The 23,574-nt window shown below is 39.6% G+C and overlaps 1 protein-coding gene across 2 annotated transcripts in view; it reads right to left on the bottom strand.

The window, feature by feature from the left end:
• Positions 1-64: 64 nt before the first annotated feature.
• LOC126266870 (trypsin-1-like) overlaps positions 65-23,574 on the bottom strand; it is a 173,300-nt gene continuing 149,790 nt past the window's right edge. The window contains exons 7-8 of one of the 2 annotated variants that reach the window (XM_049971504.1): positions 15,946-16,127; positions 65-699 (exon numbers count right to left, since the gene is read on the bottom strand). In XM_049971504.1, the coding sequence (XP_049827461.1) occupies positions 538-699; positions 15,946-16,127 (344 nt within the window). In that variant the 3' untranslated portion in view covers positions 65-537. The remainder of the gene's footprint in view (positions 700-15,945; positions 16,128-23,574) is intronic. The other variant, XM_049971515.1, reaches the window with a different exon arrangement.

Below are 23,574 nucleotides of genomic sequence, written 5' to 3'. Positions count from 1 at the left end.
ACATGTAAGCACAAAATCACAGTTTAATCTTTTTCACACAACCAGAAAATAAACTTACGTTACATGAGCTAAAACATGGTTTAATTGAACAACTTTTATGTACAAGTGTTATACCAAAGTAATGACCCACTCAAAGCATTAAACAGCACATTTTTAACAGATCCCAGCCAACTGATTATTTGAGTACCAATTATCTCATAGGCAACTGCCTCATTGCAGGATTGTGGTGCTGACTCGTAATGTGTCATTTTCTTGCGTGGGTTGTAAATTTTTTCTCTCCTGGCTTGCTTTTATTTTATATTACTGGTGCTCACTTAGTTGTATAACAGCCCAACTTATCACTGCATTAGCTGCAGCAATAAGAAAGGAATAGGCATAGACTCACAGTTGTAAAACAACAATGGAACAGTGCAAGACAATGTTTTTTTGTGATTGGTGTACATTATACTCAAGAGTTAGAGAAAATAATGCTCAGTCAATAATCAACTTTAAAAAACAATTGTAAAATGAAAAATCAGAATGCAGTATAAGTGTGTTTCAGTTTTTATTGTCTGCAATCCAGCTGAGGTATGCAGCAACAGTAGTATAAATTCCTGGGTAGTCCTTCCTTCCACATCCCTGTCCTGCTGCTATTATACCACAGAGAAGAGGAGTTGTTGAACCAGACTCACTACATGTCATTGGCCCACCTGAGTCTCCCTGGAAAAAATGAGACAGTAGAAAATTTAAAGATACAAATATTATGTCACTTTCAGCATAAAATGCTAATGATAGTTACTGAAGATGGCCAGCTGTTCACGGGTGTTTCTTCCTTAGTACAGAATGCTTACTAAATGGAAGAATTATAACAGATGAATAAAAATTAACTTCTTGGATAAAATAAAAAAAATTAATTACAGTCCAAGAAAAATGGCATTCAGAGAATCACACATGAAGGACAACACACTACAGTAAGAAGATGCAAATATGATTCATTTCTAGTACTACAATTTACTTTAAAAGAATTTATACATTGTGGATTTGTGGTTAAGAAAAGTAAACAAAACTTTTTTATAAAGATAGTGTAAATATGAAAGGAAATTTTTAAAAAATCTGAGTGGTGTGAAACATTTAAGCACATCTGTTAGAATACTCCCTGGATTTATTTGCAAATAGTAAATTTTTCTCATGTATAAAGGAAATATGACAAGACTTTTGTGGCTTCATGCTAGAATTATACCAAAGCAAAGAAATCTATAACTTGAGTGAGAAATGAATATCGAAATTCTAGTATGTCGTGTCTGCCTGAAGATATACCACAGCTTCTTTGGTAATGAAGATGTAGGTATACTCCCAATGATATGGAACGGCAGAAATATGTCTAATCTGAACTGTTCCAATTTTAGTGCATGTATCCTCAAAGCAAGTATTGGAAGTGTAACATTACCTGTCTGATATAAATTTCCCACTACACAGCACCGGTGTTTTTTTCACCACTGTAGTGGTGGCAAGGTGGGGCGGGGAGGGGAAGGGGGTAACGGGAAGTGGGAAAGGAAAAGAAAGATTAGGAAATTAAAACTGAACAAGGCATTTTGTTCATTCCTTTGCATATATATATATTAAAAGATTCCAAGACTTACCAAGCGGGAAAGCGCCGGCAGACAGGCACATGAACAAAACACACAAACACACACACAAAATTACGAGCTTTCGCAACTGGCAGTTGCTTCGTCAGGAAGGAAGGAAGGAGAGGGAAAAATGAAAGGGTGTGGGTTTTAAGGGAGAGGGTAAGGAGTCATTCCAATCCCGGGGTGGAAGTTTCTTTCTGTTTTATATATATATATATATATATATATATATATATATATATATATATATATATATATATATATATATATATATATATGGCATCTTTATTGCGGTTAATGTTCCCACAAGTGGTGATCCAGTGAAGAAGATGAACTCTGAACAGACCATTAAATGTGAAATAATAATGCCAATTATAACAGATAATATTCTATCAGAACAATTAGTTAGTGATTTGGATAGTGCACATAGTGATACTCACTCTCAACTAGTTCTAAGTGATGGAATAGCATCTGCGTTACTGGTTATGTGTCTCCTATGTTCATTTTGCTCATTATCTATATTGCATCAATCACACCACACAACGAAGTTGAGGTACCACCTTATCTTCCATAGCTGACAGACCTCTAGTTCAGAATGTTGGAACTTTCATTCATCACTTTTTGTGTGTGTAGCAATGAAATGCAATGCATATTTACTATTAGTGCTTGGATGCTCAAACTTTAGTTTTAGTGTCAGACATTACTCATGCTAATTGTGTACAATGTAAATATCAACATCTTAAAGACAATGTGCTTAAATGAGTGTGTAAATCACAAGAGCAATGTATCCAGCAGGTACTGAACAGTGAACAGACAGAAGTGGTTGATTTAGGTTTCAAATGACCTTTACTGTGAACTTCCATATTAGCAGAAATTACCAAACCTATTCTGGGTGCTGAGGTTTTGCATCACTATGGCACTGAAATACACTTGTGTTCAGCACATACCCAAATTGGGTCCAAAACTGTTAGAGGATTTCTAAGCAAGGCTGACAAAACTTGTGCCTTGGAGTAGAAGACACAGTTCAGTACAAACGAACCTAGTGATACATACACTACCAATACATTATGTGTACAGAGAAATGAGATGGATTCATGTAACTCACTTCTCACATCTTCAACTGCACATCTCTTTATCTTGCAGTTTTGCAGCACAAATGTTGCAATATGCTAGAGAAATTAACATCCATCCAAGACGAAAACAAAAAAAATTCGTACAGAAAATCAAGTATTGCTACCCAAATACTGTTGAGCGATAAATCAGTTAAGACACTGCTCATGCAGAACTTCAAAAACTACAAAAAGTGTGTTCCTGACCTCAGATCATGTCAATGGCTTGCATGATTCATGCTGCACCTAATAATGGACAACCTTTGCCTACTTATGCCAACATGCACAACACATCACCACATTCAAAGCTCGCCTGGCCCTCACGTCACTTATAGGATTCACAGACTGTTTGCCTGACAAATATACAGGTGGCAAAGGAGGAGATAGATTAACTAGTAAGTGCAGGAATAATCTGCAATTCAAATAGCCCTTCTGGGTCACCATTGCAGCTTCTCAAGGAAAAAGATGACTTCTGGAGGCCTGGTGGGATTATCATGAATTAAATTCATGCACCAATCCAGTACCAAACATCCAGAATTTTATCAATGCTATTGCTGGAGCAGTAGTTTTTAGTGCAACTGACTTTAAAAAGGAATATCATATTATTGTGGTAATCCAACATATTCTTTGAAATTATCATCTTTTCAGAGTGTCTGAATATTTGCATACACTATCCAGCTTGAAAAATGTCCCTTAGATGAGGCAGAGATTTGTGCACAAAGTATTACACACACCTGCATTCTGTTTTGCTTATCTAGATTATGTCCTAGTGATTTTCAATACAGTCTTGGAGTATGACAGACATTTACAGACAGTTTTCAGCAGGCCCGCCAAATATCAGCTAATAGTAAATAAGGACAAATGCGTACTTAGTCAATGAAAAGTGGAGTTTTTACAGCACGTGACCTCATCATTTGACATCAGTCCTCTCCAAACTACGGTTGAATAAATGCAAACTGTGCCCAACCTGAGGATTTCCAGCAACTGAGTAGGTTTTTAGGAATCGATAATTTCTATAGACAGCATCTTGCCTGTTCAGCAGCCACACAAGCACCACTGGCTGCTACCTTATCAGGACATAACAGTAACAGTCAATGCTCCCTCACTTGGGCACCTGTATGCAATAAGTCTTCAACCAGATGAAAGCCATCCTCAGTAAAGCATCGCTGTTAGTTCATCCTGCACATACAGTGCCACTAACAGCCTTTAACACCAGCCAATTAACTATCAGAGTGGTGCTGCACCGGAAAGTAGGTGGATCATGGCAACTGCTTGTTGTTTTCTCTTGGAAACTGACCTACTCCTGGACCAAGTGGTGTGTATATCACAGAGAACTGCTAGCCATTTATGACACTATTCAGCATTCCTGACCACATGTGGAGGCATACTACTTTGTTGTTTCTATGAACAACAAACCTATAACATTTGCCTTTACAAAACCAATGAAGCCTTTCTCACCCAGACAGTTTAGGTAGCTGGAGTTTATTAAACAATTCAATACAGACATTAGGCATGTAAAAGGTGTGGACAACTTGGTGGGAGATTACTTTCCCTGACTCAATGATTCTAAAACTCTTGTGGTGTGATATGTCTAAAAAAAAAGGCATCATCCATATGTGACCCTAGTTTTGAAAGACAAGTGTTCAATTCAGAACATGACTTTGCACAGTCTGGAAAAACTGCACAGTTAGAATGATTACCAATAGATGTGTGTGGCCTTATGTTAAATGTGACTGGTGCACATTGTCAGATAGCAAAGGTAGGGTTACATGTGCACATACCTGTTGGCAATTTCTCTGAACCTTTGCAGCAATCACACAAATACTCGTTGATTTAGGGGACACTCTACCCCCAGCATATTGTTACTGGTGTGTCTTTACCATCATCAACTGCTACACACACTTTAAGGAATCCATTCCCATTGCTGAAGTCTCCACAGAGACTGTCACGTAAACCTTTTTCTTTTTACTTGACTTGCTCGCTTTGGATGTCTAGCACATGTTACCACAGATCACGGTAGATAGTTTGAAACAACTCTGTTCCATGAACTTGCACATTATGCAGTTAGTAGCTACACCTTGCAAGTAACAGGAAGATTAAGTGGTGGTACAATACTCTTAAAGCAGCATTAATATTTTACAACTATTCTAGGATATTGGCACTAACATTGGTACTACTTGTACTTAGCACAGTGGCAAAAATGGATATTGGCACCTCTTCGGCACAATTAGCTATGGTGAAATACTGTGAATCCCATTGGAGTTTTTGAGGCAACAATAAAAGCTTTTTTAACAGAAACCCTCATTCCTTCTTCAACAAGTGAAATACTGGATTTCTGAGTTCTGTCCAAGTCCAGCATCTTGCCACATGAATACCAATATTTTTGTTCACAAAACTTGCATATTTGTTCCCATCTGATGTTGAAAATGGACACAAATAGAGTGCTATTACCGCCTTTGAACCCAGGACCTTATTCAGTTCTGGCATGCAGTGAATACAGAAAAAATTCTCCGAAACAGGGAGGGTACTACAGTGCCAATGGAGTATGTATTTTGCCTACCTGCTACCAGACAACACTTCCACGGAAACCACTGCTTGCTGCCTATACCATCTAGTGCAGTTGACATACAAACACCACCATCCCCAACACGGTCTTCATGTCAGATAGACATTCTTCCTGTTTCACAGAATCCACTGCCTATTTGTATGTGGGCTGGCCACGTGGTGCATCACAAGTACCCAGAGCTTAGCTTCCATGTTATTTTGATATGATTGTGATCTGTGTTCTGCTCAAGTATGAAATTAGCTTTGTTTGCTCCTTTGTGTCTGTATATGTCCTATCATTATTGTGGTCAAGGTTCCCACAATATTATATATCATACTTTTTATCCACTCCATATATGTGAGTACTAATGGTGTTTATGGCATGAATGAATCTCTTATGTTTTTGTCAAGTGATCTAATAGAAGGAAGCAAATTGTTTTGAAGTTATATAGACACAGGGGTTACTGATGACCATTCCTGTATATAGAATGTTAATGATTTGTGTAAATGGTTTTGCATCTTTCTATGTTTGTAATTTACATCTTTAATCAAGGTTAGGTTAGTTTGTTATGAACTGAGTTGGTCAGTAGTTTTTGTAGAGTTGTGATATGTTTGGCATATTAAGAATGGTCATGGGGTAAGTCAGTGGGGTCATACAGTAGCAAAGGCAAATCAAAAAATAATAACAATCAGTTGCTGAATTGCAAAAAAGCACTAAAAAATAATTTGCAATCAGACAAGCGAGTGGGTGCAACAAATGTTATGTTGTAATGCATTGTGCAGAATTTGAGCTGAAAACCATGAAATATGAATGCGCTATATGTTTTCAGTCATTTGAATACCACACTCAGTTTGAGCATCAAATTTAAACTGCCCCATGACTGAAACATCATGGGCACAACTGGTATGAGGGAACGGTGTGAAAATATCAATTCTATATACACTAGACAACCATATCAACCCAAAAGTTAATCGTATGACGAAAGAAAAGCAACAAATGGAAGACAATACATTAGATTATTAAATACTCCAATATAAATATATGTTTGTACATACTGATTATGCACTTTCCATTCCATCTAGGTAAATGTTTAAAGTTTGGTAATATATAAGACTTTCATTTGAGATTATTTAACCATGTATTTTTGTAATAAGGTATAAACAGCCGACTTCCTTCCCCATCCTTCCCTAATCAGATGACACCGATGACCTTGCTACCTGGTCTCCTCCCCCAAATAAGCCAATCTATAATAAAAGTAAACCTGTTTCATACCAGAAAGCCCATAGTAAGTATCAAATATTCATACACTTTTGATTATATGTTTTATGAATACTTGAGCCACCATGAAACAGTTGACTACATGATACTAGAGATCCCATTTTCCAGACAACCACTTACATCATGATAACATTCACTGTACACAATCCACTGTAGGTTTTAGGTTCCTTTTCCTACTGTTAACAGGGGAATCCAGGGTGAAGAATAACATTGGGTCAAATACTAACCAACAGACTTCCGCTTGATGGCTTTCTGAGATATCGCTGACTATGCAGGCATTATATGAGCATTTACCATCTGATAACTTGTACCATAAGTATTGCTCTGAAAATGTCTATGTGTGACTTCAAGTACACTTCAGATACTGACTATCATAAATAGTTAACAGGAACAATTAATGATTGATGATTGTGCACTTAGACTCCTACAATTTGCCATGTCAGTAAGCCAAATAATCAGAGATATCTGTCACATGGATGTAAGTGTCACTGATGATCTATTGTATAAAGTTGATTTTTGCTGAGGCTGGAAGCAGTGTAACATCCCCCTTTTGGCCTTTGCTTTATTTTGAGTATGGTTTTCATGTATGACTGTGCACTTGTGCATAATGATCTCATTTGGTATGCTGACATCCACGAAAATTAATAAGGTGGTGTCTTTGGTAACATTTATCTCTGCAAGGGGCCTACATTCATCTATTGCATGAAATGAAGAACAAAGAGTTCACTTGTTTGGTTATTAAGACATCTGAGATTTCGCTGTCTGGACTTGCTGGCATATAGAACACCCATGTAGCCTTATTAAAAATAAAATGTAAATTTCTAAAACTCCACAGTGGCCATGGATCTTATTATTTATTTAAGTTAAGTCCTCAAGAATTAACTTTTGTAAGAAATTTCAGCAGTACCTTCCAGACAGCAATGGCATTACTTCCCAAACTGCAGATGGAATTACAGACAAGCACATTTTTTGAATATTTAAGATTTTTACTTTCAGATTAACAGGATGGCTCGAAGGGTGATAAAGACCTCATGATGAGCTGTGATGCATTTTCTCACTTTATGAGGGAGCCTCTAAGGGACTCTCTAAAACTCATATGAGGTAAGTTTGAGCCATTGTTAATCAAACTCTTTGAATTCGTGTTCTTGTCACCATACTTCCCATTGTGAACAGACTGACAGAGTGGTGATGGACTACCTACTCACCAGTAATGGCTAACATATTATGAAACAATGGAAAATGCGGGATGCAATGTAACAATATTATGAAAAGGAAAGTTACTACTCACCATACAGCCGAGATGCTGAGTCACAGATAGACAACAAAATGACTCTGAAAAGCATTAAGTTTGAGAGTATTTTTTTTATGACTATCTGCGACTTAACATATTTATGTATTAAAAACAAAGATTCCAAGACTTACCAAGCAGGAAAGCGCTTTCCCGGTTGGTAAGTCTTGGAATCTTTGTTGTTAATATATTTTTCCCATGTGGAGGTTTCTTTCTATTTCATTAACATATTTATGGGTGTATCTGAAGAAGAAAACCTAGAGCTAACAGTCTGCAAGCCCTCATGTTTTTTCTGATGTGTAGATAGTATATTCACAATCTGGACACACAGGCAACATAATATACAAGATGATTTTCTACATCTGAGATCAATGCATTAAAAACTCAGATTCACAATGCATATAAAAGCACATAATAGTTATTTATTTCTGGACAAGCTGATGGCACACTTGTACACAGCATCTACTGTAAGCCAATGCACACAGACTTATACTTATACTTGCATGTCCTTCAGCTATTATGCCTTTTCAAAATGAGAAGGTGTTCTAAGCAAACACATGCAGAGGGCTCACAAAATCTCTCATTAAAAGAGTTTAGCCATGGAGGTATAGCACCTGCAGGCTGTTTTATGAAAGATCAATTGCAGCAACCGCAGATGCAGCACACTAAAAATTTGATGATGCCTAAGCCATAGCCTGCAGAGGGAGAATATACACTTGTACTATCAATGTTTATTCCTACCTTCTGAAACATGTTAGTGAAAATTGATTAATACTCTGGAAATAACATAGTCAGCTGTTGTGGAGCACCTAAAGGGCATATCATGAATTATGAAAGCACCAAGTTGTTACAACAGGCAGTGTGTTCGGAGGTTGTATCTTAAAAGAAATTGTAGAGGTGCAGTATATGATGAACGTATAAATAATAACAGCACTTTCCCACTAGTCTTGAGACAGAACTCTTAGCATGTCTGTGGGAAGATCTGCTCACATTATGGTAATGGAAGAGTCCAAAGCAAGATGGTGGTGACACAGGGACTAAGGGCCATAGCTCATGTCCCAGCTGCATATTTCTCTCTCCACCTTGTCAGCAGAACTACACCGATTCACAGTTGGCATGTTTACTGACAGCAAGAAGGGTGAGATATGAAGACAGAGCAGAGGAAGGCAATGAGTTATCAACACCACATGATTCCTGCACTACCACTCTCTGAATATTGTCAGCTTGTGTAGTATAGTTCGTTCAAGTACTTCCCATGAGCAAAGATATTTCAAATAGAGAATAGGTGTATGTAACACACAGCCACCTTACATGCCCACAGTAAAGTGCTGTTCATGGGTATGCATAAATCACTTACTATTCACAAACAGCTGAAACTGTCCTGACAATTGCAAAGTTATTGGAAACTACTACAAATGGGAGTGTTGGCTGGGTAATTGACAAACAGGAGACACCAAAGATATCTCAGATATTTTCCTCTACCATGGATATCATCTCCTCTCCAGGAAATATGAGACCTGTCACCACTACTGACTTAACTGTAAGTAGTGAGTCAGTGAGAGGTCTTGGGACCCTTCACAGGGAGGGCACAGAACAGCCAGACTCAGAACTATTCCCTTTTGCCTAACCAAAAGGTTTGTGGTTGAGGGGAAAGGAATTCCAAAAGGGCTGGGGTCTATTAATCATCAACACATTGAACTTACGGTGAATAAAGAGGAAGTGTAGCAACCAAGTAATAGACAAAACCAGTCCAAGTAACACATACATGGTTTTATTCATAAACCTTGAAACAATAACAGAAATAAACCTCTTGTGACTCCACACCTAACAAGACAAAAGAGTCATATAAGAGGTCCAACATAAGTGATATGCAGAACAACTGATGTGAGTGGTACAATCAGAATAAATGTAGTGACAGTGAGTTGGTGCCGCTATGTGTGTGTATATGCACAAGTTGCTGGTAGATGCCTTGGTGGAAACCATGTCATATGTGCGCTGGCCATGTCCTGGCCTCTAGTGGTCAACCCACACTGACAAGTTGGTGACTAATTTAAACACATGCACGTGGTGACATGACACTCAGCAGACACTCACTTGCACACACTAGTAGTAGGATATAGCACACCTCTTCCTCATGCAAAAAGGCCGCCCAAGTGATGGAGGAGATGCTGGCAACCCAACAGGAGACATATCCAGAGTGGTGGCAGCTGGTGCTGATGGTGGGGCTGGAATGATGCGCCGATCGGGCACCAGAGCATATGGCTGTAACGAGCAGAGACATGGGCATGCCCAAGGGGGATGGGCCTGCTTGGAACCCAATGACAGCAAAAGGAAAGAGGATGCCATTACCACCTCTGTGTCATCATCAGCAGACAGGTCTCAGTACGGAATGGAGATGGATCTACCGGCAATGATGGCGAGGGGGCCACTGGATGCAGCCTGACTGGAACAGCGGCTCTGGCAACGGACCTGAAGCCTGAGAAGGACTGGCACCAGGAGGCTGGAACTCCAGGGCACTGCATGTGGAGGCGGCAGCCAATGGGATGGGGCATCTCCACAGCAGGTGATGATGGGCTTGAAGCAGAAGGTGGCAAGGCAGACTGTGACAATGGGAGCCGCACCCATGACGCGGCAGCTGCTTCTGGCAGGGAGCAGGAGTGCAACTGATCAATAGATGTGGCTATATGGATGTCACAAAGACGGTGTTCCTAGTGGTGTTCAACAGTGGCCGGTATCCATTTGGGCCTGTGACTAAACCCTCTCAACCACAGTGGCAATCCTGGCACATAGTGGCTGGACAAACCCGACTGTGGCAGGTGTGGCTCAGGCCAAAGAAGATTGAAGAGCATGTGTGACTGTCTCTGTGAAGAAACTCAGCCAGGCTCTGCTCCCCCACGTGTGAAGTGATAGGTGTTCAGAAAAAGAAGAAGGGCATTATTCAGTGAAGAATTCACAACAAACTTTTCCATTAGGGACTTGAACATACACACTGTCATTCTGATTCACCATTTAATTGAGGATGGAATGGCGGAGCCCTAACATGATGCTGTGGCAGGAACAAAACAATTGAATAGTGTGAGAAACAAACTGGGGACCATTATTGGAAACTAAGGCACAAGGCAACCCCTCAACTGGAAAAACCCTCAAAAGTGCATGAATTGTGACCTCAGCTGACATTGACATATGCTGGAGAATGTAAAGATATTGGGAAAATGTATCCACAACCAAAGCCAATAGTAATTCAAGAAGGGACCCGCAAAGCCTATATGTATGCTTGAAGCCGGCCATGGGACAGACGCGCTCTGGGAATTTCCTGTTGTCAGGCACACTGTTCACAAACTGCAAAAAACTGAACACTTTTGCCATCAATCCCTGGCCAAAAAACATGACTCCTAGCTAACAGTTTACTGTGAAAACCTTCCCAGTGACCCTGTGCAGAATCTTGTGCCATAATGTGACAGGAATGCTCTAACAGAGAGGTCTTCCGTGGGCAACAGCTAAACACTGTCAGAAACAAAGAAGCGATACTATAAGGAAAAGTAGTTGCACAGGGTGTTCAAAACCTGACACTGCAGTTTATCTGGCCAACCCTGATGAACAAACTGAACCATCTGGCGGAGAACCAGGTCGACGGCAATGGCAGCTGCTATGCGTGAACTCATTATTGGGAAACCCTTGACCATGGCTTGCACTTCAATATCAAGATGGAAGCAAAGCAATTCTTCATGGTCAAAGTCAGGATCAGGACCCACAGGAAGGGGGAGGGGGTGGGGGGACAAGGCACTTGCATTGAAAGACTGCATACCATGTTCTTTTCGCCTCTCACTTGAACTATGGTATTTAAATTTGGGGGGCAACAACCAAAGCTAATATAGATAAGCTACTCATTCTTCAAAAAAGGGGTGTGAGAATAATCTGTGGAGCAAAATATAGGGAATCTTGTCGCAACTTGTTTCCAAAAACAGAGGTTGTTGTAAACACATACATTCTAAAAGCCATATTGCTTGTGAAAAGACTGCACCCAAACACTTCTTCAGATTTCTACCAGTATAATACTAGAAATAAAGAAAGATTTTACATTGGCAGCCACAGAACAGCACTTTACGAAAAGAGGCCTCAGTGCGCAGGTATAAAATTAGCTAATGCACTGCCTAGTGCAGTCATGGCTCTTCCTAAGCCATCAGCTTAAATTTTTTTTAGTAAAACACCATTTCTACACATTAGAAGAGTACCATACTTATATGAAGAACAACAAATGCTTTGTGAAATTATGTGAATAGAAATCAGTTAACATCTTATTGTAATTTTGTTGTAAATTAATGACATATTCAGAAGAATGTGTCTTGTGTATTGTACAAATAACTTTAATCATTACTGTTTCTTTGTACATGTGCAGTGTACCATTTGATGTTGAATAAAGCTATTATTATTATTATTATTATTATTATTAGTCGTAAAGCTCCCATGTGGAAGACGCTAAGTAAAGCTGGTTCACTTTCCGTTCTTCTTGGTCTTCTGGTTCTTTTTATTCTTTTTATTTGCCCACCAGTTTTTCATTGTTTGCGAAAATTTAGTTCTTCTTTCTTCGCTCCATTTTGTTCCGGTTCTCGGTGCTTTTGTCTCTGGTTTAACCTCCCACTTTTCAACTTTTATTCTAAAATTGTTCCTATATTGCTATTATTATTATTATTATTATTATTATTATTATTATTATTATTATTATTATAAATATTTAGATGTAGGTTGAAAATATATTTTGTAATGGTGGCAACAGAAGGATAGTGCCCAGCGTTGTACGTGGTGTGCTATCTTGTCAGGCAAGGAAGTGTGAGGGTTAAACAAAGAAGGTTTACAGTCAGTAATAAGGCAAAACTTGGATCCATACAAAAAATATGATATTTATGGAGAGCATAGACTATGACAAGAGCCTCTTTTTCCACCCTGCGAGTAAAGCTGCGGGGCTAGAATTAGGGATTTAGAGGAAAAAGCAACAGGTCGTTCAAAGCTATTGGCATATTGGTGAGCTAGGAACACACCATGGCCATACTGTGAGGCATCAGTTACCAAAACTATGTGCTGGTCCATAGAGAATGTAGCTAAACAAGGAGCCAAGAGTAGTTTGGATCTCAACATTTGAGAAGCATGTTCGCAGTCTAGGCTCCAGCAAAAAAAGGTACATTCTTGTGTAACAATGCATGCAACAGGTAGGCCAATGTGGCCACCCATGGCAGGAATTTATGTTAATAGGCATCTTTCTTAAAGAGGCATGAAACTCCTTCATGGACGAGGGGCAAGGCATAAGTGTAACAGCAAAGATGAGGTCTGGCAGAGGGTGTACCCCATCCTGCAATAACTTGAACCACAAATAAAACAGTGGAAGATGGAAAAAACTGAGATACTGTGAGATTACACCATAAGACTGCTGACTCTTAGACAGAAAATAAGGTGCACAAATTGTTCAAGTGATCGCCTCTGGAGGAGCCCGTGGCAACAATAATATCCAGTTAATTAATGCAACCTGGGACAGGCTTAGTCAGTTGCTCTAAAAATCATTTTAAAATAGCAAACACCAAAAGGAAAGCGCAAATACTGACAGAGACCAAAAGGATCATTCAAAACCAGAACTCGCTGAGGCTCTTTGTCCACAGGAACCTGCAGATACACTTCAGACAAATCAATTTTAGAAAAGCACTGGCCACCTGATATTTTTTTCCAACAGTTCATGCAAGCCATCTGTCATCCTAGTGGTCACATCGCCCCATGCTTCAATTTGGTCCCCCTGCTGCCTGAGAAACTTCAAAAGATTGTGCTACTTGCAAAACTTCTGCCACAAAGTAAAGTCTGCTGGAGCACTTCCTTGTCCAGAGCTCAATAGATAATTGCGTCGCGCACTTTAGTATCTGGATAAGAGTCATTATGGGCATCAGTAACAAAGTGACACGGCTACCCTGGCCCTGTATGACTGGTTTGGTTTCTTGTGGCATCGGTGAATTCAGTTTGTACCACTATGACATGCACTCATTTGCAATGGTATTTCGACAATTAACTGAACATATGAAAAGTAAGAGCTACTGATTCTTGTAAAGGGGCAATCTTGACACAGTAATTGATATACCTTCAAGAGAGGATAAAGGCTTTGCACAAATTTGAGTCTGTCACATCGAAGGCCAAAAAATGCTGTCCAAGTCTTATTTTCATAAGCTTCTGAATCCTTAGATGAATCATCATATGGAGAAAAAGTGGTTGGTTAGACTGGTGGAACAGTAGCCTATCTGTTAACAGATGCCGACAAAGTGGTTGCTATTGAAGTAAGCTGTTGAATCAGGGCCGGTAGCACAGCATCCATAATGACTAAACCTTGTGAATTCGAACTTAAAGACTGCACACACAGAAACTGTTACAAACTCATCACCAGTCAAGTAGAAACTAAGTAATACATGAAACACATCCAAATAACACAAATATGGCTTTATTCATAGCCCTCTGAACAATAATGGAAATAAGCGTCTCATTACTCCACAAGTAATGAGACAAAATAATCATACAGAAGGTGCAACATAAGCAATACACAAAACAAGCAGCACAAACTAAAAGGACATGGTGAGAGTGAGTCAGTGCTGCTTGGTACAAACATGTGCGTAAGTTGCTCATAGAAGCTGCCTGTAGACAGGCGGGCGGAGACTGTGCTATGTGCGATTTTCCTACAAGTGACCTCTAGTGGTCAGCCTGCACCGATATGGTTGGTGGTTGATTTAAGTACACACACATGGCAATATTGCACTTGGCGCACTCACACTTATATGCACTAGTAGCAGGATACTGCGGGAAGCCTTGAACCATTTATTTTGATGATTCCGTGAGTAGCTAGACTACCATTTCCTAGACTTGTGCCATATGACTGAGAACTTAAGGGACCTATTAATTGAATCATGAATGTCCTTTGTCTATTCTTTTTCTGAAACATAAATAGTCAGGTGGTTGGTAGTGTGTTGTCTTTAAGATCACGTATGTGTATGTCATGCTGCCAGTGAATAAATAGAGCATCTTGTTATTTTTTCATAATTGAGGGTATTATTTTATTAGATGATAGTTATTTTATTAACTGATAACCTTGTAGTTGAATATTAATGAACTCAAAGTTATTGAGGTATGACCCTAGCAATAACAATGTCTTTTGCACTGAGAAGTTGAATGTTAGATTTACAGACAATATTAAACAAATACATTCCAGAATGTAATTAACCAGAACTGCTATAAAATACGAGCTGGGTTAATAAAAAGAATTGTAAACTCATGTTCTGAAGGTATCAGAATTGAAACTGTGAGGTTTATCATTAACTATGCCTGAGTAGTTCAGGTGGTAATACCATCACCTATAAAAGGCAGTGTTCTGGGTTCATGTACCAACCTGGCATACAGTTTTAATTGACAGAAAGTTTTAACACAAGCACTGCTTTTTGAGTTATTCTTTCCACCTTCTATTTATGTACGTTGCACACTTCACAGTTATGTTAGTACACAAATAATGATTCCTGCTACACAGTTATCTACGTACTGAAAATAGATAAATACTTATTTTACAACTCCTCATTACAGGAAAGGAATTTGTAAAAGGAGGTAGCAATGAAGTATAATTTCAGTTCACTTTGGAGTATTTTTGATACTACTTGTTTCTTGCCTTACATTTATGTACAACTTGAAACATGATTTTGCACCAAAATATGCATTTTCAAAGTCAACATTATATTTTTATATCTTCAGTTCTGCTTTCTTCATTACAGTCAGATTCTGATTTATTTCTATTGTTGAATAAACCGACTGGTATGAAAATGTAAATTCTCAATCCCTCCCTACAGGTGCATGTGTGTGTGTGCATATATGTATGAATATATCTGTGTGAATTTTGCTTTAGTTAGCTCTGAAGAACAGCATTGTTGAAAACAAAGCAATACTTCCAGTCTTATTTATGTGCCTATTGACCACTGAAGACCTCAGCTATATTGTGATTTTTTTAAACTCCTTTCATTATTTATGAATGGTCACTCCTGCATCTTCAGTTTACAGTTTCGACTATTTGGAGGTGTTACTTGTATAGAGTTCTTAAAATCTGGTATTTACCTGGCAAGAATCCTTCCCTCCATCAGGGTAACCAGCACACAGTAGGATGTTTGTATCAAAATCTTCACCGTAATACTCTAGGCACATATCTGATGTCATTATTGGTACCTGTACTTTATACAGAAATTGAGAAGGCGCTCCATCCTCTTGAGTTGCACCCCAGCCACTATCTGTTGCTATGCCTGAAATTTGCAGTCATTTATCACAGTTGTTTTCCTCTTTATATTTATTGTAGGACACTTTAAAATAAGTGTAAATGTGAATGAAACTAGGTTAGATAAATTGATCAAGATGCTCAAACTTAAATATGTTCTCCTACCTGATTTATTACAACCTTTTGGTAGTAAAAGTTCACAGGTAAACATTTATTTATTATTGATGAAGGTTTCTTGGGTCTCCAGCCGGGTGGTAGCGTTGGTATCTCATGTCATTTCGGGAAGTGTCATACTACCCATCTTCTGGCGAAGTGTCGAGATTCACAGAGAGTGGGCTATTTATATGCTCAGTCACCGCCCCCCTCCACCAGACCCCAGGTGGCTGCAGTGGACCAGCAGTGTGCGCGCGGTGGTGGGGATGGCGGTCGCCCTCAGTGGCCACATTCGGTTCTCAGTGTAAGCATTCTGTCTGCATCCATGGCGAAGAACGTTGACGGGCGCGCTTCTGACGGATTGCCGCTATCGCAGGGTTCCATGCTGTGCTGAGTAGTTATCCCTCATCTCTGTTGACCAGATTGTCATGAATCCTTATTTCTATGGATTCTTTGATAACGCTTTCCCAGAAGCCAGATGCTCGGCACAGTACCTTCGTGTTTTTGAAGTTGAAGGTGTGTTCTTTATTGATGCTGTGTTCTGCTGTGGCTGATTTTTCTGTGTGATCTAGTCACACACATCTGATATGTTCTTCACAGCGTTTAGATATGCAGCACTGTGTTTGCCCAATGTATTGTTTTCCACATTCGCATGGTATGCTGTTTACTCCTGGTGTGTTCAGGTTCAGCGCATCTTTGGCAGAACCCAGGAGCTCCCTCATCTTCAGTGGTGGTCGAAGAATGGTTTTGATGTTGTATTTGCCCAGAAGTCATGCAATTTTGGCCAAGAGCGGAACGACATATGGAAGAAACGCGAGTAGTTTTCTTCTTCATCATCCCGGGTTTCTCACTGCCTCCTTCTTCCTTTTAAGCACGCTGTCAATCTGCATTTCACTGTAGCCATTTTGGTCGAAGACTTCCCTCAGGTGTTGCAGGTCTTTGTCACAGACGGCACGCACCCTATGTAGCAGGTGATCAGTACTCTTTGGCTTGCATGAAGATGTACGTCTTTGTGTGTCTTCTTTCAATGTGCTGCATGGCCTAGTGAACCATCCGCTTTCCTCTTAATTAAAATATCAAGGAAGGGGAGGCGTCCATTTTCCTCCATTTCCATTGTAAATTTGATGTTCGGATGGATGCTGTTGAGGTGTTCAAGAAACTCATCTAGCGCCTGTTTGCCATGTCCCCAAACGACAAAAGTGCCGTTGACATAGTGGAAGAAGTTCTTTCGTTTCTGTCAGGCAGTTTCAAGGGCCACCTCCTCGAAATGTTCCATATAGAGGTCTGCAATCGCAGAAGCCAATGGGGAGCCCATGGCCACACTGTCGATCTGCTCGAAGAATTCCTTGTTGCACTGAAAGTAGGTGGTTGTTAGTGCATGTTCGAAGAAGCTGACTGTTTGTGGTTCAAAGTGCTGGGCTAAAAGTGCCAAGGAGTCTTGAAAGGGCACTTTCGTGAAAAGCGACGTCTTGTCAAAGCTCATGAGTAGGTCCTCCCTTGGTAGTCGCCGCTGGTCCACCGCAGCCACCTGAGGTCTAGTAGAGGGGGGGGGGGGTGACCGCACATATAAATAGCCCATTCTCCGCTAATCTCGACACTTCGCCAGAAGATGGGTAGTATGACACTTCCCGAAAAGTCGTGAGATATCAACGCTACCACCCGGCGGCAGGAGACCCGAGAAACCTTAATCAATAGTTTACGCCAGGAAAGCCTACAGTGACATATTTATTTATTATTTTTATTCTGACTGCCACTGTTACCACTCCCAAATTAACAAAATATTTGTCTTTCATAAAATGAAAATAAGTGAAGGAAGATGATGCTACAAATACTGTGTTGTGGCAAGATTTGTCTTATTTTCTTCCACCAGCTTTCTCTTTATGGGTTTCTTTGTCAACACAGTATACTTCCACATAGTGTTGTTACTCTAAACATGCAAGAGAAGCTTACTTTACATAAAGAAAAAGACTAATCACAGAACTCACATTAATTTAACAGTGAACAAGAAAATAGTTAAAATTACCACAACAAATGAATATTGGTGCACTTGCTACTAGTTAGTATCTATTACATTTTCACACTTTCTTCAGACTGATACTGAATTGATGCATCAGTCTGACTTCATTCCATATCTCAGTGACCAAATCACTATCTTCTCTGGCTTTGGCTCTTGAAGAAGAATGGGGTACCATTCTCCTACAGACATTTAGACACCTCTAAAATAGACACCAGCAGAGATCGTGTCATCAAAAAGGTGAAGGATGGATACATCCCAATTAATGTCCACTAATAGGTGTCTGGATATTTTTGATCAGCAGTGTACTATTCAGTAATCTGTAATTGCCTGCAGTGGCAAACTTTTTAATTTATAATTTACTTTTTAACTGGTCATACATTGTTGGAAGGCTACTCTTTGATCTAGCTCTAGCTCTAACTGTAAGTAGTGCCTCAACACATATCTAGAAGCAGAACTATTTCTTGTATTTCCATTTGTAGAAACAGTGCTTCAGCAGCATGTATATTATTTTGCTAGCAGTTACTAATAATGTATTGCCCTTGCACTTACACTACTGCACTCAGTTAGGGAAGCACTTGTCATCACTTCAAAAAATGTTATGCAGCCAACCCAAACCATGGACACAAAATTATGCACCCAACTGTTCACAAGTACACACACACACACACACACACACACACACACACACACACACACACACACACATACACGGTTTCTCAAAATCAGTTCAGGCAAATGCTGGAGTGGTTCCTTTGAAAGAGCATGGCAGATTTTCTTCCCCATCCTTACCTAATCTGATGGGACCGATGACCTCACTGTCTGGTCCCCTTCCCCAAATCAACCAACCTTGGTAACGCATTTAATTATTTCACAATTGGCTGCACCCCACTCATATACCTGTCAGTAATCTCAGGGTTCCTGGATACAGTGTCAGGAACTATGATGATTTAAATGTACACATGTTGCATCCCACAAAAGTTACTGAAAGTGCCTGAAATATAAACCATGCATATGCATGGTTGTGAACCAGTTTATTGACTATCTGGTACACCTGTTTATCACTCATATAACAACCTTTCATTAAATAAAGTGAGCAAAGCAAAAGCATGAAAAATTTTTGCTTTCCAGCAAGCAGTCACACTGAAGATGTTCTTGACTCTTACAAGAGAAGCAATGTGGAAAACAGACTTTTAAGATTTGCAGACAACTGCGTACCTATATTCAGACATCTAACACACAACTACCCATGGTCTTTTATCAAACTTCAGAAGCTTTGCCAGTCTTGTAACTATCCAATTAATAGTCCCATTAGAAAGTAAATGACCGATGGTATCAATTGGTGAAAAAAGTTATAAATGAATACTAAACTATGTGAGCTAGTCAAGTGGTAAGACAATGTGTTGAAATGAAGTGTTTGTATTACTGTAATCTGTATGCAGTGTAGCATTTCTCTGTCTTTTGTTGCTATTCTAAAGTATAAGTCCCTTGTTGCAACATTCATGTTTCCAGAATGAGATTTTCACTCTGCAGCGGAGTGTGTGCTGATATGAAACTTCCTGGCAGATTAAAACTGTGTGCCCGACCGAGACTCGAACTCGGGACCTTTGCCTTTCGCGGGCAAGTGCTCTACCAACTGAGCTACCGAAGCACGACTCACGCCCGGTACTCACAGCTTTACTTCTGCCAGTACCTCGTCTCCTACCTTCCAAACTTTACAGAAGCTCTTCTGCGAACCTTGCAGAACTAGCACTCCTGAAAGAAAGGATATTGCGGATACATGGCTTAGCAACAGCCTGGGGGTGTTTCCAGAATGAGATTTTTACTGTCGCTGATATGAAACTTCCTGGCAGATTAAAACTGTGTGCCCGACCGAGACTCGAACTCGGGACCTTTGCCTTTCGCGGGCAAGTGCTCTACCAACTGAGCTACCGAAGCACGACTCACGCCCGGTACTCACAGTTTTACTTCTGCCAGTACCTCGTCTCCTACCTTCCAAACTTTACAGAAGCTCTTCTGCGAACCTTGCAGAACTAGCACTCCTGAAAGAAAGGATATTGCGGAGACATGGCTTAGCCACAGCCTGGGGGTGTTTCCAGAATGAGATTTTCACTCTGCAGTGGAGTGTGCGCTGATATGAAACTTCCTGGCAGATTAAAACTGTGTGCCCGACCGAGACTCGAACTCGGGACCTATGCCTTTCGCGGGCAAGTGCTCTACTTGCACTTGCCCGCGAAAGGCAAAGGTCCCGAGTTCGAGTCTCGGTCGGGCACACAGTTTTAATATGCCAGGAAGTTTCAACATTCATGTTGTTCATGTGCTTTATATTGTGCCCATTTTTCTTAAAGTTTCTGCAATAGGTTATGGGCCCAGTCCATGGTTCAGGAAACAAATTGGGTACTGTAATTTAGCATTTCATGATGCCATAAGTGCGTTAGCATCTGTTGTGCATTTTGCACGGTTTGTATTGTGTGTACATGAGCAACTACTGAATATTCTCCAGTGGAATTTTTGCAGCTGTAAATCTGAAATGTCTTATGTAGCTGCAATGGATTTCCATGGTAATGAGAATCTGTGTGAGGCTGAAAATTTGACCATACAGAAGTTTGCAGTACATAATTTATTATGTGTGTCAGAAAGCTGATTGTGGAAGTCAGATCATTGTCGGAACTGTCAAAGCAAAAGTTATGGCAATCTTGGTTGCACAAGACATGTGGGACAAGCTACATGTCATGTTTGAGCAGAAAACAGAGCAAGCTGCATATTCTGTTCAGTCAGAATTCTTCAATTTTCACATGAGTTCAGCCGATCACATGGTGACACATCTCACTCATTTGGAAAACTTGGTTCTTTGAATGGAGCAATTCATGTGAAACCTGATGAATTATCATTAATGGTGTGATGGCTTTACACACTGCATGACACTTATGAATGTCTGTAACAGTCATGGTGGGTAAGATCTGAAGATCAACAGACTCTTAAAGCCTTTAATGGATGTGTTAACATCTGATGAAATTTGTTGTTCTTATCAGAGAGAGGAATGATGGGACAAGTTAGCTGCACTGTTCACTACCAAAACCAGCATTAAACAAATGAAAAATGCAGATGAGAATAGTGGAAGGAATATTACATCTCGAATAAACACAAAAAGTTAACAAACGAAAAGAAAGAAGCCTAAAATTTCAGTTTTGGTGGATTTGGCCATTGTAAAAAAGTGTCCAATGTCAAAAACAAACAAAAAACTGTCAATGATCGAAATAAATGTGAACTGTCTCACCAGGCTTTCATTGGTGAAGCAATGAGTGCAGAATTGGATGAGGACTCACGGATCACTGATTGTGGAGTGATGAATCACACGGCTAAAAGAGCTGTGTACTAAGTTTCCAAACAACTGCGAATATGCATGGGCACTGGTTAGACTAAGTAAAGGGACTAAATATTTTGACGTTTTTGTCAATGGAGAATAGATGTTATGCCATATGGATAGTGTTTTGTATACTCCAGAATGGTGAAGAAGTGTGTTTTGTGTATCATCTGCTCTGGACAAGGGATTAGACTTTTATTCATTGAAAGACAAGGGTTAATTTTGAAACAATAGCGCTGTAAAAGTGTGTGGTATATGCTTTGGCAACTTATTGAAGAGGCTGATTTGAGTGACAAAACAAATTCATACTTGTAATTCTGAAGTAAATCTTGTGTCAAAGGAATCTCTGGAAATTTGGCATGAATGCTTGGGTCATCAGAATAAACGCCATGTGCAACAGTTATGAAGCAACATCATGTTGAAGTTAAAGACTTTGTGAAGAATTTTGAAAGACATGTGTTACGGGGAAGCAGCATTGGAGCAGTAGTCAGTCGTGACAGCAGCATTCCACAGAACCTGGAGAAGTGAGTCATGCTGTTGTATGGGGACTTACAGAGTGTAAATTGCTGGGAGGAGCATGATAATTTCTCTGCATTACTTGTGATTTTTCAAGATTATGCATGGTGTATTTTCTCAAGCAGTAGTATGAGACTCCAGATAAGATTACGGAAATGTTGAGCATTGTGAAGAATTTTTGTGATCAGCTACTAAAAGCATTCCAGTCTAATGGCAGACAAGAATTCCATAATACTGAAATTAAAGATTTGATTAAAGTAAATGGTGTAAAACTCACCATCACAAATTCTTACGCTCCAGAACAGAATGGATGTGCTAAGCATACTAATAGAACTGTTGTGGAACTAGCTCTAAACCATGTTTATGTGTTGACCAGAACTGGCACAAATCATGTGAATGGCAGAACACTCTATGAGGTATTGACTTTATAGATTATACAGCTAAATATTCCTCATATTTGTGGAGCAAAGTGTTTTGTTTGCATTCTGAAGGCAAAGTGAAAGAAATGGGAACCATAACGGAAACCAGAAATCTTTGTTGGTTATTCTAATGGCATTGATGGCTTTTGAGAGTGGACTGGATCAGAAACTTGGGTTATTTGGAGTAAGGATGTTGTTTTTGAACACAACAAAACCAGGACAATGGTATTACTCCCCAGCAATATGGGCAATTAAAAATTGAGGAATCATGATAAAGATGACGCAAGTGTATTTAAAAGACATACAGAAGCAAGTTATAGTGAAAGAGAATTGAGAGACAAACAACAAAACTCTGTAGACCATGATTACTGAAGAATAGCAATGGAGAAAGAAATGGCTTCATTGGAGGAAATTCCTATGTGGACTTTGGAACCTCTATCACCCATTACAAACAGCTGGATTTATAGAATTAAGGGTGAATCTGATGAAAAAATTTCATTATAAAGCAAGACTAGTTGTTCATGGATTTTCTCAAGAAGAAGGTATGGTATTGACTATAATGAAATGTTCAGTCCTGTTACTAGTTACAATACAGTCGGATCTATTTTGAGTACTGCTGTTAGCAGGCATCTTCACTTGGTACATTCTGATGTAAAATCTCCTTTTTTGAATGGCTTCTTAAATGAAGAGTTAGATGTGGAGCAGCCTGAGATAGTGATGGGACTTCTTAAGTGTGGAAGCTTCATAGAAGTTTACACGGACTAAAACAATATCCAAGGTGCTGAAACAATGGTTCACAGGATTTTCTAATTAATCTTTGGCTTGTAGCAAGTAAGGAAAAATCTCTGTCTGATCTATTGAGAAGACTGCAAAGACAGCTTGTGGTAGTGCTGCATGATGTTGATGGATTAACATCACCAAGTAAGAAGAAGGGTCTTAAGCTTCCCCAAGAGAAATTCAAGATGACTTTGAGATGTTGATCCATAGGCTATTTCTTAAGTATTAATAT

Source organism: Schistocerca gregaria, chromosome 1, assembly GCF_023897955.1.
Source record: "Schistocerca gregaria isolate iqSchGreg1 chromosome 1, iqSchGreg1.2, whole genome shotgun sequence".
Classification (NCBI taxonomy): domain Eukaryota; kingdom Metazoa; phylum Arthropoda; class Insecta; order Orthoptera; family Acrididae; genus Schistocerca; species Schistocerca gregaria.
This window is presented reverse-complemented; position numbering and strand designations above follow the sequence as displayed.